This window comes from Polypterus senegalus, chromosome 3 (assembly GCF_016835505.1).
Source record: "Polypterus senegalus isolate Bchr_013 chromosome 3, ASM1683550v1, whole genome shotgun sequence".
Lineage (NCBI taxonomy): Eukaryota > Metazoa > Chordata > Cladistia > Polypteriformes > Polypteridae > Polypterus > Polypterus senegalus.
Genome location: NC_053156.1, coordinates 208,488,737 through 208,507,694, shown reverse-complemented (window position 1 = coordinate 208,507,694; position 18,958 = coordinate 208,488,737). Strand labels below are relative to the sequence as shown.

General features: G+C 37.2%; 1 protein-coding gene across 1 annotated transcript in view; it reads right to left on the bottom strand.

The window, feature by feature from the left end:
• Positions 1-18,580, bottom strand: part of riox1 (ribosomal oxygenase 1) — an 86,957-nt gene extending 68,377 nt beyond the window's left edge. Inside the window, exons 1-2 of the mRNA XM_039748390.1 lie at positions 18,034-18,580; positions 4,526-4,786 (exon numbers count right to left, since the gene is read on the bottom strand). Coding sequence (XP_039604324.1) covers positions 4,526-4,786; positions 18,034-18,090 — 318 coding nt within the window. The 5' untranslated portion in view covers positions 18,091-18,580. The remainder of the gene's footprint in view (positions 1-4,525; positions 4,787-18,033) is intronic.
• Between the last annotated feature and the right edge of the window lie 378 nt (positions 18,581-18,958).

Below are 18,958 nucleotides of genomic sequence, written 5' to 3'. Positions count from 1 at the left end.
GTACAAGACTTTAATCTGGACTTCAGTTTGGTAGGGTGACTGATCGACTTGACAGGACTCAAACTGAAAGTCAATGGCTATTTGACTTGCTGTGCCCATCCACAGAGTCTCCTTTAGGGATATGTTCTTTCAGCTCTTTTGTATATCCTATACACTAATGGTTGCAGCAGTAAATTTGAAAACAGGTCAGTTTTAAAATTGCCCGATATTCAGAAAGCTTACAATCTCTGCCGTTTCAAATAATCATTAAAATTTTCAACAAACATTCACAGGGTTAAATCATAGGAAGAACAGCTATTATTTGCACCATTCATCAGTCTGAATATTGTTGTGTCATAGTTTTGAAGTTTAATAGGTTTGATCTAATGGTTCACCATAAATATATTCACTATGGTATTATGTTTAATTGTACTAAGGTTGTTTGTTGGCTGCATTCGTTGTGATGTGTTTTTAATGTTACATTGCAGTCTCTTTGTAAAACCTGCTGATAAACCAAACTTCCCTGTTGGGACAATACATTTGAATTCAAATGGAGACCTTATATGGCTATGCAATAATATGATAATAATCAAATATTTTATACTCCTAAATAACAATAACAACATTATTTAGGAATTTTCTGCGTTACCTACCCCAAAATAGCAAGCTATTTAAAAAAAAATAATTCTAAACCTTTAAGAACTTGTGGCCTGTTTTATATTAAAGTTGACTAACAAGCAAGAGTTATTGATCTAATAACTCACAATGAGCCAACCACAAAACGAGTGGTGAAAAAGCAGTATTTACAGTATACAGTATGTATGGCATTTTATAGATATAGTTTACCACACTGTGTTCAACTTTTTCCACAAAATATGTTTAAATACTCCCAAGAACAAATATGCAAGCATAATTTTAATATCAATTATTTTGATATCAAATTGTTTATTCACATATGTTGCATTTTATTGTAAGCAAATAAAAATAAGTCTTGGTGGACCATTCAGATTCTTTGTTCGTTCATCAATCATTCAACCTTTCTCACAGTGAATCTCCTAGACATCCCTGCCAAAAGCTACCCTTCATGTTATGCTGCCTGCATAAGTGGCAACATTGGCATCCTCTGTGCTAGGATAAAACGACAGTGGCAATCTTCACACTAGTATTTTTAGCCAAAGGCCTGTAAATGAGAAAAATAATCTACCTCTTTTATTGTTTACAATCAAATTATTATTTGATCCCATGTTTTAGATGACTAAAGGTAAAGGTGTTGACCTAAAAGTCTAATAAATATCTTGCAACATGTCTACATTTATACAACTGCTTCTTGCTTGACCAAAATGTCTTCAAAATATACAAACCCCATTTCCAAAACCTTTAACTGGCAAATGACAAAGAAAAGATTTTCTGTCTTTTCGCATATAAACTTCATTCTATTTGTTAAACATGAACAAATTTAGAAATTGATGCCTGCAACACACCCGGAAAGTTGGGATCGAGGCACGTTTACCACTGGGTCACAACCCCTTTTCTTTTATTTACATGTCTTAATCGTTTGGGAACTGAAGAATCTAACTGTTGCAGTTTTTCAAGAGGAATTTTTGCCCATTCCTGCTGTATACAAGACTTGAGATGTTCAACAGTTCAAGGTCTTTCAGTCCATCTCAGATGAGCTTGGGACCAGAGTATGCACCGTTTCTGCACAAAATTGAAGTATGGCTTCTTCTTTGCATAATACAGTTTCAGAAAGCATTTCCTGACACAGTGGCGGAATGTGTTAAGCAACAATGATTTCTCAAAAAACTCCCGAGCCCATGTCCAACACAGTAGAATGATGGTTTCTAATGCAGTACTGCCTAAGGGCTCAAAGGTCACACACATTCAGCAGTGATTTCCACCCTTGGCCTTCAGACAGAGAGATTTCTCTTGACTCCCTGAATCTATTTAAAATGTTAATAGAGGTGTCAGACAAAAATATTTATAGTCAGATCTCATATACAATGCAAACTTGCCAGTTTGGAGATTTTAAATCAGTGCAGCAAATCACGGAGCCTGGCCCAGCCAGGAGGCTTTTTATCCTCCAGTGTGCTCTTCAATGTGTTTCCTTCAGTTCTTGACAATATTCACCAATGAGGTCAATGTGTCCCATCCTTACTGAGAGCAGCCTTGGCAGTGTCCAACTTACCCTAATCAAATGGATTACTGGAAACTCTTTGAGGTCATCACCACCACAAGATCCCAAGATTACTATCATGACAGGTAGAAGTGGGCAATATGGCCAGAAATTTTCATCACAATATACAAGAAAGCAATAATTCTTACTGTATATATCATATTATAATCTTTTTAAACAGAATATAAATACACTTTTAAAAACAGAATCCAGTTTAAGTTCTTCTGTTGGCTCCATTTAATAGGGTAACAGTGGATAGCTCTAGTGTGATGTTTATTTTCATTAGAATCATTTTAATTAACCAGATAATCAAAACATACCTTTATTGTGCAAAAGAGTATGCATCTTTAAAAATGTGTACTGTACAAAATATAAAAAAAATGAAAAAAGACAATAAAAAATAAGTACTAAAAAAACTATTCTTCCCAAATACTTTGGCTCCAATTAAATAAAAGCATGCAAGACTAACTAGACCTTAATATTGCCTTTTAAAACATCTTTGAACATGAAGACAAACCAAGGAAAACATATATTGACTGAATACTGCCTTAGCAGAACTTATTAAAACAAGTCCTAAAATCCAGGATACTAAAGGAAGCTTTCACATTTGTCACACTACTGAAATAATCTCAAAAGCACAATTTTCAATTTTCAAAATCCTCTTTCTGCAGACATCAATGTTGGTGGACATTTTTTTTTTTTTTTTTTAAGATGAATATAATTATTTCTAAGAAACAAAACATCTTCCATTCTATTGCTTTCTACCCTTGAAAATTCATAGTATTTTAACATATACAGTGGAAACTCGGTTCACGAATGTCTCATAACAAGTACAAATAGGTTTACGAGCAAAAAGTTCAAACTTTTGCATCTGTTCACGACCACAGACTCGGTATACGAATAAGCCAGTTTCCCTTTCGGTTTGTGCGCGCCGATGATTTCCGCACGTGTTCAGTCTCTCCCTGTGCATTCCCTGTGCAGCGAGCAAGAGAGAGAGAGACACACACACACACACAGGCAGACACGTGAGCAAGAGAAACACACACACACACACACACACACCTGAGAGATACGGCTGGACTCATAAGGCCGAGAAGGCAGTTTAAAAAATGCACCAGGCTTGTTTTTAAAGAGACAGATCCGAGCATTGTTTTAACCTTGTTGTATTTAATGAAGACTTTTTTCTATTGGATTTTAACCTCCACTTCACTTCTGTTTACAGCGATCGGTTCGTAGCATGTTCATTTTTTCCCTGCGCTTAAAACTCATTAAAAAAAAATGTTTTTAGCGAGCGGTTCATAGCGCTGTAGAGCGAACTCTTGCAGTGTTAGTTTTCTTTGTTGTTCAAGGTTTTCTCAGTATTATTCAAGGTTTTTACATTTAGTTTACTATTACGCTGTGCATTCTATGGTGTAATTAACTATATCTTAAAAATATATATATTTACAAAACAGTTCGTACAGTCTGGAACAGATTAATTGTATTTACATACAATCCTATGGGGGAAATTACTTCGGTTCATGACTAAATCTGTTTACGACCAGAGTTTTGGAACGAATTATGGTCACGAACCGAGGTTGCACTGTATAGATCAAAATATGGTAAAACAATATTTATTGTCGCCTACTTATTATTTACTTATACATAAAATCTGCTTCTATTTTGTTAAAAACTCTGTTATGCCCCATTTCCCTTGGTGCCCAAAACTTGCTTATTTTGCTTAATGGTTAATCCAGAGCTACTTTATTAAAATTATCATAGATAGTGGAAAGTACCTGCATGGATACATTATATGACATCACAAATGTGTTTTCTATTGGCAGCACTCTGTCCTGACATCCTAATAAAGTACTGAACTTAACCATGGTAAAAATGTAATATGAATATTTCCAACAGTCAACAAATTTCTACTGGTGTACAGTGCATCACTAATGACAAGCATCAACAACTTTCTAGTTACAGCTCCATGCAGCTGTCTTCACTACTGAGGTCTTGAACATAATCCTCTCTGTCATGGTGCCACGGCAAACAACTTAATCTATCAGGAGCTAATACAATATTGAAAATCAAAAGTTAATTTGGATCACACATGCAAAAAAAGCTTATTTAAAACAGTGCAACATAAAAAAGCAAAATGTCAAAAAATATATACTTTGTCAAAATTATAAGATACACAATGCAAGAGAGAGGAGATAAACAAAGCACTTGCTTTACTCTATAAAGTTCTTTATTGATATTAGTTTAGATAGGAGTCAGAGTTTAGGATCTACTTAAGCTAATTGCACTAATTCTTTAATTTCACACAAAAAATGTTGAAGAAAAAACAAACAATAATACTGAAAAAAGGGACAGAACATTAAACTCTATATTTACCTTTTTAAAGGGTGATCTTTCATTGCTTTTCCTCTGTATGCTTTTCTTTGGCTTTAAAATCTTCTCTCTGTTGGTTAACCAGTTTGCCTCATGATTTTTTGTGGCAGGGTTCAAACATTCATGATCTGGAGCTTCCTTCTTAGGACTTTGTATGTAAATTTGCACATCATCGTGAAAAGTGACTTTTTTTTTAATTCTAATCCGTTTGCGCTTCTGGACTGGGCTGCAGTCTGCAGGTTTGTTTTCTCCAATACATTCTTCCTGAAAATAAGAAACCATTTTGCAATGATAACACACAAACCATACACAGAATGGTAGTAAATGAAGTAGCAATCTATTGTGTTTGCCAAACATTTCGATGGGAGGTTAAAGGCTTTTAAGGACAAGTGTTCAGCACATTAATGATTTTAATTTTTAGTATTTGTCTCCTGCCTTGCACAACACTGCTTACACATCTAGCAATAGTTATATGAGGCATATATTTAAATAGGTTATGGTATTTATACTATACCCCATTTTCCAAAAACAGTTTAATATTTACTGCCCTAGACACATACTAATCATTTAATGAATAATACAGATGATCAAAAGTAGCACTTTTATGTTGACAATGTCCCATACTTATGGATAAATGATATTTATCATATTACAACCAAGAACAATAAATACAATAAACACTCGCCATACTGGATATGCCTGAGCAATTAACTGAAATCTGCCCTCTTCTTTGTAGATTTGATTTCCCACTTTACACTTTTGACCTACATTTCCATCATTAACGTTAAACTAAAACTACCATAGAATTAATTGAAGGTGTTTATAACTATTTCAATTAATAAAGAAGCCAATGCAGAGAAAAGGAAAATCCATCAACCTTCATAGAAAGCCAGAATATCACATGCCAAACTCATGCATGCATCCAGAGTAATTCATTTAAGTAGTGTCAATCCATTAATTTATTCAAGAGTTTACATACTGTGGAGAATATTTCAGTAGGCCAATTTGGCTGTAGGGTAGGATGTAAAATTAAAATCCAGCAAAGTCTGTAACATTGGAAAGTGGTGCTGTATTTTCCTCCAGCCCTCAGTTGGTGGTGCAACTAAATACATCTCTGCATAAATCATCAACTACAATGGTAATACTTGCATTGGTGTACAAAGTTACAAGTTGAAGAAATGTCAGCTTGAAATAAACTATAATAGTGACAATTAAAACAACTGAATTAGATGGATCACCAATGCCAAATGAGATTTTAAATCTGATTCATGATCTTTTGTTTCATTTTCTATGCATAACGTAAGACTGAATCCTTTCTAGTAGAAGACAGACCATCAGAAATCTCAAGTGTCACAGTAAAGGGTCTACATACTTGGATCAATACAATGGTTCTTTATCTATCATTATGTATTTATCTGTCTTTATGTATCCGTTATATATATGTAATGCAAAGCCGATTGACTTTTCACTCACACAATCAACAAATATAGTATTTCCGTTTAGTGGGAAAAATTAATTTGGCAGGATGTTACATCTAATGCAATATAAATGTGCTAAGAAAGCACATTTAAATAAATCAATATTTTAGGAGTAACCTACAATGCAAAAACAAAATAAGCCTTAATCTCAAAAATGCTTAGATGGATTTGAATGAAATTTGATGAAATAAGTAAAAAAAATTAAATATTTATTAGTATTTAACTTACATGCTCTGTGTTGAGAGTGTGCTTTATGCAAATGAAGGATGCAGCAGAAGTAACTAACTTGCCACGCAAATGGCACCACTATCCAAAAGGGTTGACACTTAAAGATGGGGCAATGTCCTAGACAGGAAAAAAAAAAAAAAAAACAGATTTGATCACATTCTGAAAATGGGAAGGGAAAGCTCAGGGATGCTCTTACTGGTTATCAAGCTCCATTTTCTGCCGTTGACTACTTGCAGTCTTAGGCCAGGTTTATACTTCATGTGACGTATGCTCCTGTTGACACTACTGCTACGCAAGATGGCAGTGCGAGATATCACGGTGAGAAAGCAACGTTCGGTTTCGCCATGTTGTGAACTGCCTGAAACATCCACTAAATTCCAAGGAAATCTTGCCACAATGTAGTATGTAATAAATATACTTTAACGCATTTCATTAAGAAAGTGGTATCAAGTGTAAATTTAAGGATTCTAAATGTGCAGGGAGCTGGAATATCACACATTTAATGTGTTCTGTGTGGCAATTGCAGACTGCCACTGCTGTCAATTCAGGAGGAAGCCCCAGAGCACATAGCGATTAACAACCGAGTCTTCTTCAAGATTACATTTGCAACGGCCTACTTTAATGACAAAATAAACTATGACAGAGTGGAAATTGAGATTAAAGCTGAGAATTTCACTTTAATTAGAAAACATACCTTTATCAGCACTTATCTTGCCTATCCATTCTGCTTCTTCAACCTCTAGCCCCAAGTTGTAGTACAGAAAACCTACCCTCATTCCCACTCCAGCTCTTCAATCACAGTGCAGAAAAAAATGGTCTTCAGATAGTAGCTCTTGAATTTATAATGGGAAAGCCAATGAAATTGTATTGTAATGCTCGAAGCAACTGCTCTATGCTCCTCGGTCTTCATGTTAATACATCAGTTTAACATACTGTATATGGTATTAGCACTTGTGTATATGCACTTCAAGCAATGCTGGGCATATACAATCACGTGTGCACTTTAAGGTGGGACTACGTACAACTGATTAAAAACACTAAAAGAAATACTGCACTTGAGTGAATGAGCCATAAAAGTAAAAAAATTCAATACACGAGCCATCTAAAAACTATAACTTTATTATCATGCACAATAGCAAAAGAAAAAAAATCAAGCTTGAACACAAAAAAATACTTGCGTGAATGACAAACTAATGAAAATCATAAACATCTAATAATGATATATACTCTAATTTCACATTATCCCTACCAATTATCTGTTTCATTTCAAAAGAATATCCTTTCCTGTAAAATTGTGATTTACAATGACCATCAACAAAAGCCAAGTCACTAGGAAAACCAGGAAAAAGTAGGAATTGATCTATTGCTGGAATCTTCTACTCATGTCCAATTGTGTATAACATGTTTAATAGTAGATAGCTCCAGTGACCTAATAAAATTATTTTTTACTTAACCAATGCTTTGATCCAAGATGACTTATAAAATCTGAGATCTAATAGGTTACATTTCTTTTGTTTTTCCAATTGATGTACAGGCATGTGAAGTGTCCTGGTCATGGTGAAAGTGTCAGTAGCAGTACTTGAACCCACAAACTCAGGACTTAAATTTTTGGGTCAGAAGCTTTAACCACTATACCACACTGCCTGCCAATTATATTAGCACTTGGAAAGAAAACAAAAATACAAATATTGTACACTGAAAATGACTACACAGTGCTAACTGATAACACAGACACCTATTGTCTTACAGAAAACTTCCCAGGCAAAGCCAGCTAATATTTAATAACTAGGCTGACCTGCCTTTTAAGCTGACAACTTCTTAAGGCAATTCAATATGTAGATCAATTTGATATTTTATACAAACTCATTAATTTGGTTATATTGCATTTGAGCGGTATTACTTTAATACTCGTAGTTTCTGTTATTTTTGTGATGAAATGTAAACTTTTTTTCTATATTGAGGTCGCCCTTTTGAACCCCCCTGATATTTACTACGCGGTGTGGCATTTGTACTCCATCAACATTAATTATTTCCAGAGACATAATTGTCTATTTTTCCAGCACATCGCGCACAAAAGCAAGGGAACGATGGGAGCACCAGAACTCTGCTCACATCATGTCGCTTCGTACCGCAAGCTGCAAGTAGTAAGTCTGTGATAAGCGGAATACCGCTACGCTTTCCACTTACGGGACAGAAGGACAATCCCGACCGCTTTTATATAGTAAGAAAGAAGAAGAAGATATCCCACAGTCTGGAGTAGAAAATCATCTTTTACCTGGAAAAACAAAACTACAAATCCCATCGTGCACTGCAAAATGGACAGGGCGTGTGTGAAACTCCGCGCCTGTGTATCACTCGCTGGACAAGGATATAGAAGGATTGTGCAAAATTCCCAAAATCCTGTTTTTACTTTGACCTTCAGGGGTATTGAGTTTTGCTTGATGAGGGAAAAAATAAATTTAAACAATTTTAGCATAAGGCTGCAACAAAATAAAAATGTGTAAAAACTGAAGGGGTCTAAATACTTTCTGAAGGCACTGTGTACAGTCCCTGACAAAAGTTCAAACTCCACTGCTGATGTGGAAAACACCTTCAATGTGTCTCAGCGTCAAGTTCAGAGGATAAAAAAAGATTTGAAGAGACTGGAGACGTTTTTGACAAGCCCAGGTCAGGAAGACCCCGCAAGACAACTGCTCGAGAGGACCGTTTGTTAGCTCGAAAATCCAAGGCCAGCCCATTTTCCACTGCCGCAGAGCTCCACGAGACCTGGTCACCTGAAGTCCCTGTGTCAACCAGAACAGTTTGTCGGATTCTGTCTCGAAATGGCCTCCATGGTCGAATCAGTGCCCATAAGCCAGCACTAAACAAAAGACAATTGAAAAACCATGTGGCATTTGCCAAGGCCCACAGCCTGCTAAAAGGATGGACGCTGGAAAAGTGGCAGAAGGTGGATTTTCAGATGAATCTTCTGTTGAATTACACCACAGTCACTGCAAATATTGCAGGAGACCTACTGGAACCCGCATGGAGCCGAGATTTACCCAGAAAGCAGTGAAGTTTGTTGGAGGCAAAATCATGGTCTGGGGTTACATGCAGTATGGGGGTATGCGAGGGATCTGCAGGGTGGAAGGCAACATCAATAGTCTAAAATACCAAGAAATCTTAGCTACCTCTTATATTCCCAACCATAAAAAAGGGCAAATTCTGCAGCAGGATGGTGCTCCATCGCATCCATCTCCACATCAAAGTTCCTTAAAGCGAAGAAGATCAAGATGCTTCAGGATTGGCCAGCCCAGTCACCAGACATGAACATCATTGAGCATATGTGGGGTAGGATGAAAGAGGAAGCATGGAAGACGAAACCAAAGAATATTGATGAACTCTGGGAGGCATGCAAGACTGTTTTCTTTGCTATTCCTGATGACTTCATCAATAAATTGTATGAATCCTTGCCAAACCGCATGGATGCTGTCCTTCAAGCTCATGGAAGTCATACAAGATATTAAATTTGGATCTCACAGCACCACTACTTAATTTGCTGACATATTTTTGGATTTGCAGTAAAGTTATTCATTTTCTGTATAGGCGACAAAACTTTTGTCTTGCCCAAATTTGACCTTTCTGTCTTGATTAAATGATAAATCTTTTTTCAGTGAAACTAATTTATTTCAGTGCACGAAATATCATTTGGGAGGGCTTTAGCTTTTCATATGAGCTATTTCTAACACCAGTTGATTAATTAAAAGTCAGGTTAATAGCAGGAGTTTCTACAAAATAGAGAAGCGACAATACTTTTGTCAGGGACTGTATATATGTAGCATGGCTGTGCTGCTACCTTAACATACAAAGTCAGAATTAGTATCCTGATTGTTCCCTGCATGTTCTCCCTGTGACTTTTTGGGTTTCCTCCTGCAATCCAAAGACATGCATGTTTAGGTAGATTGGCAAAACTAGACTGGCCCAACTGCGAGTTCATCCTGCAATACACTGCCACGTATATACATATACACAAGCACACACGTTTAACCTGATTGTCAAATATAATTCACCACTCGGATACACAGTAGCAATCTCAAACAGTTTAAGAGCTTGTCCTAGTTCCTCAAGCAGGTTCCACTGTTCACCTTTAAGATCTAGGAAATGTCTGGTGTCACTTCTGGGTCTGAAAGAGCTGCTGTAACTGGCCACTTTTGCTCCAGCAAGCAACTGATCATGCAATATGTGCTGATCCATCTAACATTAACATCTTGAATTAGTTTGTATTCAGGGATGCTCAATTAGTTTTGCTTGGTCTGAAGCTTGGAGCTGGCAAATTAACTGTTATTGAAATGCCCTACCAAGCATCTAGCAGCTCCAATCATTTTCGAGATCTGGGAATTATTCAAGGCCTGATTCACTACAATTTGTGAAGTGTGGCCAGCAAAACGTATTGAAGATATCCCTCTTCTCCAAACCCTAAGCGCTGCCACTACATTAGCAATATTATCATGAACCACAGCCATAATTTTGCTTGTAGGAATCCCAAAATTTTCATCTGACCGCTTAATCCAGTTTGCAATATTTTCAGCAGTATGTCATTCTTCAAGAGGCCCAGACACCAAACTGCAGATTTAAAGTTTCCATTTGTCATTAATGAAATGCCAAATAATGCCCAGATACGCCTCTGTAGCTATACCTGTCCATGCATCCATTGTTAGACCAACACTGTTGATGGAAGAAGTGAAGGCAAGTTTGACTTTCTGGAATATGTTCTCATATTTATTTTCCACCATGCTAGTGAAGCAGGTACATTTGGGGAGAACATAACCAGGTTAGAAAATTTTTATCATATCCTGGAATCTCTAATCTTCTACCACTGCCAAAGGTCTCATGTCTTTAATTAGCATGTTGAGCACACTGTTTGCCAGAGCTGCTTCAACCTGTGGTGTGCAAGTATTGGCCCTTAGGAGGAAGTCATCCAAACAGCTCTGCTTTTTATTAAGGGAGGGGAGATACATTTGTGATAGGTATATTTAGAACTGTACATGATGTCACAAAAATAACTATTGTTTTGTCCTAGCTTGAATATAATTTAAACAAATGATCAAATATTTGTATATGTAAGTCACTTTAAGACTCATTACACATGTATTCATAAACAACAACACATAGCACATTTTCATACAAAAAAGTAGCTCAAAGTGCTTTACATAATGAAGAAAAATAAAAGACAAAATAAGAAATTAAAATAAGACATTAATTAATATAGAATAAGAGTAAGGTCTGATGGCCAGGGAGGACAGTAAAACAAAATCCATCTCAAATTGAGATAGATGTCATTCATAGACATAAATATGGCTGCTGGGCATATCTGGCATAAAGCGGTTTAATAATGTTTGTAAAGTATAAATGATACCAGCTGAAATGATATTGCAGGAGACGGGCAACTCGTCTTGAATATTGTTTTTACCTCTGTCTTCTTTTCTATACTTTTGTAGCCACAGAACATTAAATAATTATATGTTAAAACTTTTCAGTAACAATTTTTGCACTGCCAATTTTGGTATAGCTTTGTGCTGTGTTTTGAATATGCAATGACTACACAACTGGATTTTTTTATTATTCTCCTTGCTTGTTACTGCCATCATCACATTTAAACATTTGGGTATTAGTTTGGCCAATCAGTTCAGAGCAAAGTGTTTTCATTGTTTTTTGCAGACCTTTAATGGACATCTGATTTTTCTTTTTGACAATGTGTCACATATGAAATATACTGTAAAAAAATTTGATCATTTTAAATTCTTGGTGTTTGTCAGCAATTTTTCCTTTTTTAAAAGCAATCTACTACATATCTTAATCATCAGGATACCTTGCAAGTTTAACAAGTGCATTAACGATCCATCAAAAATCCAGTGCAAGAGGTTTATGAATTTACTCAGAAGAGTTCTTATGCTAAAAAATGCTCTATGTTAGACATTGGAAGCGAAGAGAAGAAGTGGAAGACAACCTTAACACCGCAGAACACTTCACACGATGCCCTTTATTAGTCATCCGCCTGTTCATTTCGACTTATGAGAAAACATGGAAAGAGCCCAGAACCAAATATTTCACTTCAGACATGCTTACTTTCATACCTTTTTAAAGTTAAAAATGGGATTTGCTAAGCTGTACATTTAGCACTCTAAACTGCAGAAAACATTTATTATTTTTCAACTCCAAACAGCCAGCTGACCAGCAGCAACTCCACTGTGGGTGGGGTGTCATGTGCCCCTATGCTGCAAACTCTCTTTCAGTTAGGATTGTGTCAACTGTGCTAAATAAAAAAAAAATGCTTTCTTGGCCTCACAAGTTTTGTGAGATGAAAGTCTGAGGCAGAACCCCGTTAGCAGCGTTTTATTTTAGTGCTGTTAATTGAATGTCTACAGTATTTTTTTTTCTTTAACCAGACGTTATTATTAGTCCACTGGAGGTCCTTACTCCTGAACATAATACATACAATTTGCCAGGAGTTAGATATCTGTGCCACAGACCAATTCTTGCTCTTCCCAGTGACTGACCTTAGATTTTGTTGACCGTTACTGGAAAAAATACAAATTCACAGGAAACTGTATTCTTTTGAATTCAATTAGGTAGTAGTAGGAATAATGGGAATTTGAGGTATACATATAATTTGAGCCTGTAGAACATCCTATAAAAAGTAGCTTCAATCTAACCTGAATGCTTTTATATTTAACCTTGTATTGTCACTGTTTTGTGGGTTTAGAACAAATGCAATATTAACTGAAACTTATCACAAATAACATTAACTTTTACAGGCTGAACATTTATGTGGGACGTAAAATGAATTGAACATTTTAAATACTGTACAGAAGTAGGTAAAAGAAATAATATCATGAACTATACATAACGTCCCAGTGCTTGAAGTGGAATCAAATTACTGGCATAATTCTGTTTAGTTCCTTCTTGCATTTGGTTATTACTTTTACAAAACAATATATTAGTTAATGGGGGGGGGGAGGTGGTCAGAGAGTTACACTACACTAACATTCGATTGAGGGTTGTGTATGTTCAATCAGTGAGGGACTTCCTTTACTGAGCTGAGCAAGTATTAAAAACTTACTGAGGCATGTCATCGCTCCTTGCTTGTGTTGAGCACAGGGCTCGAAATGAGTGGCACACTGCACCAGCCCTTTACCGTTTATGCTTTTGAACCAGATGGATGTGGCACATCGTAGTCTGAATACTAAGGGGACAAACCAGTTCTCTGCAATATGTTACATGTACTTCAATGCCAACTCCCACCATGTTTTTCAAAAGTATATGTACTGCAAATAAAAGCGATCAAAAAGTCACTGGGGACAATTCCAGTTTTAACATGTATATATTTTATTCTCCATCCAAAGAAGTATACGGAGTACTGCGTATACCCATGGATGCAACTTGCTAAGCATGTCTAATTTGAGTTTTGTGGAACTTCATCCTTCCCCTTCACATCTGGTAGCAGAATCATTTGCATAAAGCAGCAGTCCCACTTCTCTGCACAATTCCTCCCTTTCCACTGATAAAGCATTACTACTGACAAGTTTTTTTTGTTTGTTTTTTTATAAATACCTCTAAATATTGACACATCAAAGTGACCTTTCTTAAGAGATGTCTACTGACCTAGGTCAACCAGCTTTTTAACTAAATGAGAAATAGCATTATTATTTTTGAAAGGCTGCTGGACCAGACACAGTACCTAGAAAAGCACTCAAGGAATGTGAAGATCAGCTTGCCGCTGTATTTACCAATATCTTTAATCTATCCCTTGCCCAAGCCATCATTCCATCTGGTCGGAAGACATCTACATTTATCCCAGTACAAAAAAAGTCCTCGCCCAGCAGCCTGAATGATCACAGACCGGTGGCACTCACCCCAAGTACTTTGAGAAGCTGGTACTAAAGCACATTAAAACAGGTCTCCCACTGACCCTGGATCAACACCAGCATGCTTACAAAGCGAACATATCAACAGAAGATGCCATCACTATAGCTCTTCATATGGCCCTGAACCATCTGGAGCACAGTGAGACAAATGTGAGGATGCTCTTTGTCAATTACAGCTCTGCATTTACCACAATCATCATCAAAAAGCTGTCTGACCTTGGCCTCTCCTCTCGCATCTGCTGCTGGATTAGGGACTTTTTAAACTAACCGACCCCAGACAGTGAAGTATGGCTCTTATACATCTACCACTCTCACCCTCAACACCGACTCTCCACAGGGCTTTGTGTGGAATCCTTTGCTGTACTCACTCTATACCCATGACTGCATCCCCACTCATCCTAGTAATATTATAAGCTTTGCCAACAATACTACACTTATCAGGCTCATTTCATTGGGGGTTGATGAGTCAGCTTATAGAGCAGAGGTACACAGGCTGCTCACGTGGTGTACAGATAATAACTTGATACTCACACTGGTAAAACCAAAGAACTCATTTTAGACTTTAGGAAGTGCAGTGTCGACCCCCTCCCTCTGACTATCAATTGCGATTGTGTGGAAAGAGTTCACAGCTTTAAATTCTTGGGAACCCTCATCTCGGACAGACTCACATGGCCAGAGAACACCACGGCCGCAGTGGAAGATATTTTCTTTTCCTTTTGAGAGGGCAGCATGTAAGCATGCATGGAATGGGACTGAATGAGTGGATTGGCTGTATGAAAGACTCAGAGGGCCAGCTATGCGTTATGCGTGTTCACTCCCTGAACACATTTAAGAAGACTAGGCCCTTCTGCTGGATAAGCTGACCCAGCGGTTTGGACAGGAGGACCCCATCACCACCACTCGCCGACGACGAGGTGAACTTCGCCAACAAAACTAGTCTGGGGCAGTCTGCAGAGGATATGTGTCATCTAGTGACATTAGCATATCCTGGACTAAATTTGGACCTGCAGAAAAGCCACTGATATTTTCCTGAAGGGGTTTCACAACCAGCATATGGCTTATGAAGTCATGAATAAAGATCCAACAACTCTATCCAAAGCACAAAGGTTGTTTGAGGTGCATGAACATAATTACAGAGCAACACTTGGCAGAGACCCCTAGGAAAGGGTACAATTTAGACATGTTTACTGGGTCGATGAGGACATGGATGTTACTCCAAATACTGCCCTATATCCTCAAGAAAACACTAGTCAACTATCTGTGACCAGGGAGCAGATTCTTACTTAAAACAAATATATATATATAATACTTTTTAAAAACCACGCTTCTATTAAGTTAAAAAGTAAAAAATAAGTCTCTCATACATCACTCGTAAAAAAAATAAAAACATGGTCGCTTTTGCTAAGATTTTAATAAGTGTTTTTTTGAATGTTGATTGATGAAAAGCGGCCACGCTTTTATTTTATTTACGAGTGATTTATGACAGACTTATTTTTTACTTTTTTGTACACTTTTTAACTTAATAGAAGTGTGGTTTTTAAAAAGTATTTGTATTTTTATATATATATATATATATATATATATATATATATATATATACACATACACACATATACAGTATTATTTTCAACTTTTTAGTCTTGGGTTTGTTTTACCGCCATCTACTGGTGAAATCTTGAACTATTCCTCATATGAAAATTTAATTTCTTAATTAACATGGATTAATTGAGCAATTAGTGAAACTGATTATTGATTCATGTATTACCATCGGAAGTGAGTAAATGTGCAAAATTTCAAGTCACTTGGACAACAGGAAGTGGGTTAAATATTGATTACAAGATTTGTACCAAACAAACAGGTGAAGTTAATATAAGCGTGGTAATTATAAGAAGAAAAATAATAATAAAATAAAGTGGAGAGACTTAAAGTAACTCTAGAGGATGTCCTAAATCATAGTGGGCCCCCTTCACATGTGCCACCCCCATACCCAAGGGCCATATCATCCAGTATTCGACCTGCAATGGACCGAAAGAGGACCAGAGCACGCCAGCCACCTAGCCCTAGCAGAACAACCCAGCTTCGTTTACCATGCCCATCTTTCGCTGACAAAGGAGTTTGCTACTTTTGAGGTGAAGAAGGCCATTTCAGACATGAGTGCTGGAAGTCAGAGATTCCCAGAGTCTGTGATGGAAGTGTTAAGAAGCTAACCAACTTATCTGTTGCCAGTGTGGGAAAGATGGCTGCACCAGGACCCAGCCTACATATTTCAGTCACTATAAACAATTCGCCTATTCAAGCTATTGTGGATACAGGAACTGAGGTCAACATCGTTTCATTAGAACTACATGAGAAGATGAGATTGGGAGAACAGTCAGCCTCCGCAACAGTGCTGTTGCGTAATGCAGAGTCAGGAAAGGAGATGGTCGCTATAAAAGGGAAAATAGTGAAGTTAAAAATTGGCGGCAAGTAAACGAAATGGTTGGTCTATGTTGCTCCTATCCAAGATCAGCTTCTCCTAGGGTTAGATTTCATGTTGGCCACCAACGTGACCATTCACGCAGGAGGCAAGGTCTTTATTGGAGGTGAACCAGTGCCCACTCGTATAGTGGTAGGGGCTAGAGGAGAGTATGCTGTATCCCACGTACATCTAGAGCACGCATAAACTTTTCCGCCCTGTACTGAACTTGATGTACGGGGGACTGTTGAAGATTCAAGGCCTGGTGTTACAGGAGTACTGGAGCCGACAAGTTTTGCAGATGGCATATCTTCCAGTAGTGTGCAGGTTCAGATGGAAAACCATATACCTGTTTGTGTGTGCAATCCTTCACTACAGGAGGCAGAACTTACACTGGGGCACATAGTGGAGTGAGGAAGGCATTGCCTCTAAGCCAGCTCTCATACACGATGTACAAAATTGGAATACACCCACAAGTATCAAGGAGCTACAGATATTCCTTGGACTTTGCAACTATCACCAGCATTTGCAGAAATTGCCAGTCCATGACCCAGCTCTTGCAGAAGGGAGTCAAATTCAAATGGAGCGAGACTGGGCAGCTAGCTTCTAGGAGTTGATGAAACGGTTGACAACAGCATCAATAATTGGCTTTGTTGTGTTATAAAACAAAAAAATAAGTTGGCTTAGTGTTAGTACTTATTAATGACTTATTTTGAGTATATAGCAAAGCCATACAGTGCTGAAGAGACTCAGCAAGGAAAAGGGGGGCTAGAGCCAGCTGAGCTAGAGCAACGACCGTTTAAGCAGGTTTTTTTTTTTTAAGTTCAATGCAAATGTATTGCTGAATAATTCTGGATAACGTTTAAATAATTAAAGGATTCCTGACTGATACCTTTGTCGTGGACCAGTTCCATTCCACACGGACGGCACAATACTTAGACTTTTTGTAATGGTGTGCTTAAAAGACAACTACGATGTTAGATATGGATTATGACTGCAGATTTGCCATAAATAGGTAAAATATATTTCTCAAAAAATCTTCGTAAAGGTAAATTACTGAACAGAGGCATGTCAATCTTTAACTATATCTGACAAACAGTCATACCTGATTCACCAGTAACCTGTACTGCTCCTAAGTCGGATTCAAACGCCAGTCTAACCACATTATCTGTCTGCTTTTTCCTTTCTTGTTTTCTCTCTCCGGGTACTGTGCACCAACTAGATAATGACACACTCTTTGTTGCTTTTTGGTAATAAAGTAACTCAGACTGAACAGCACATTTAGGATACTATAGCATAAAAATGCGACACGTAATAAAATGTTTTTTGCAGGTACACAACAGAGGTAAATTTCAAGATTTAACGTTTAATATGGATTGTGCGGTTCACTGCAATTTGACTTCTGTGACATTAAAGCGAAAGAGTCAAATATACAGTCATACGTACCTGGCATCTTTTATAGGTTTTGTAGATTTCATAAGCAGACGCGCGGCGTTTCTCCATATTTTTTTTGCACGTGCAACTAAAGTCAACAGTTTCTCAGTTTTACTTCCGCTTCCGTCCTTACGAGATGAGGTAATGCACCTAGTTCGATTCACGCCTGCGTAATACAAGACGTCATTCTAATTAGCCGTGGCGTTGCTTTCAAAAAGTACATCTAACATTGATTATATTATTTCCATATAGTTCCGATTTTAATTTTTCTCGAACTGATTATATTGTCCTTGAATGCAACCTGTGTCCGATTTCCAGATATACAACTGAAACATTCTGAAATGACTTTTATACGTCCATAAAACTGCTGAGACACATGCCATGCGGAAGCAAAAACAAAACAATTTTTGCCCTTTTAAACTCTCTACGTTGGTGTCTTGCGATGTCTGCAGTTTACTCAAATACGCGTTTTCTTCTGTAGCACCCTCCTAGTTTTGGCTGCATTTCCTGCTTGTAGCTCCATTACCTTCTACTTTAAATCACTTTTGTCCCATAAGCTACGTCGCAACGAAACAGACGTGGAAAAGTACTCCTACTGACCGGAGCGTCTACACGTAAACGTCATGTAATTGATCACATATCAGTATCAACACAGCAAAGAATAAACATTTCACTTAACAGCAACCCTTGGAAACCAGTCGCGTTGGGTTTTATTTTAAATACAGTACGGCAGCTGTAGTGTGGGTCCTTAAAAGAGATCCATGCTTTGCATTGCCAACAAACATTAACATTCTCCACTGTTATAATTTTATTTCATCTTTCCGGAGTGAAATCCGTATCTGTTATATATTACCGGTTTATTTGTTTTTGATATTTGCTATAGCAAGCCAATTACAATTAATTGATATCTCAAAATAAGATTCTTTATATTTTAAGA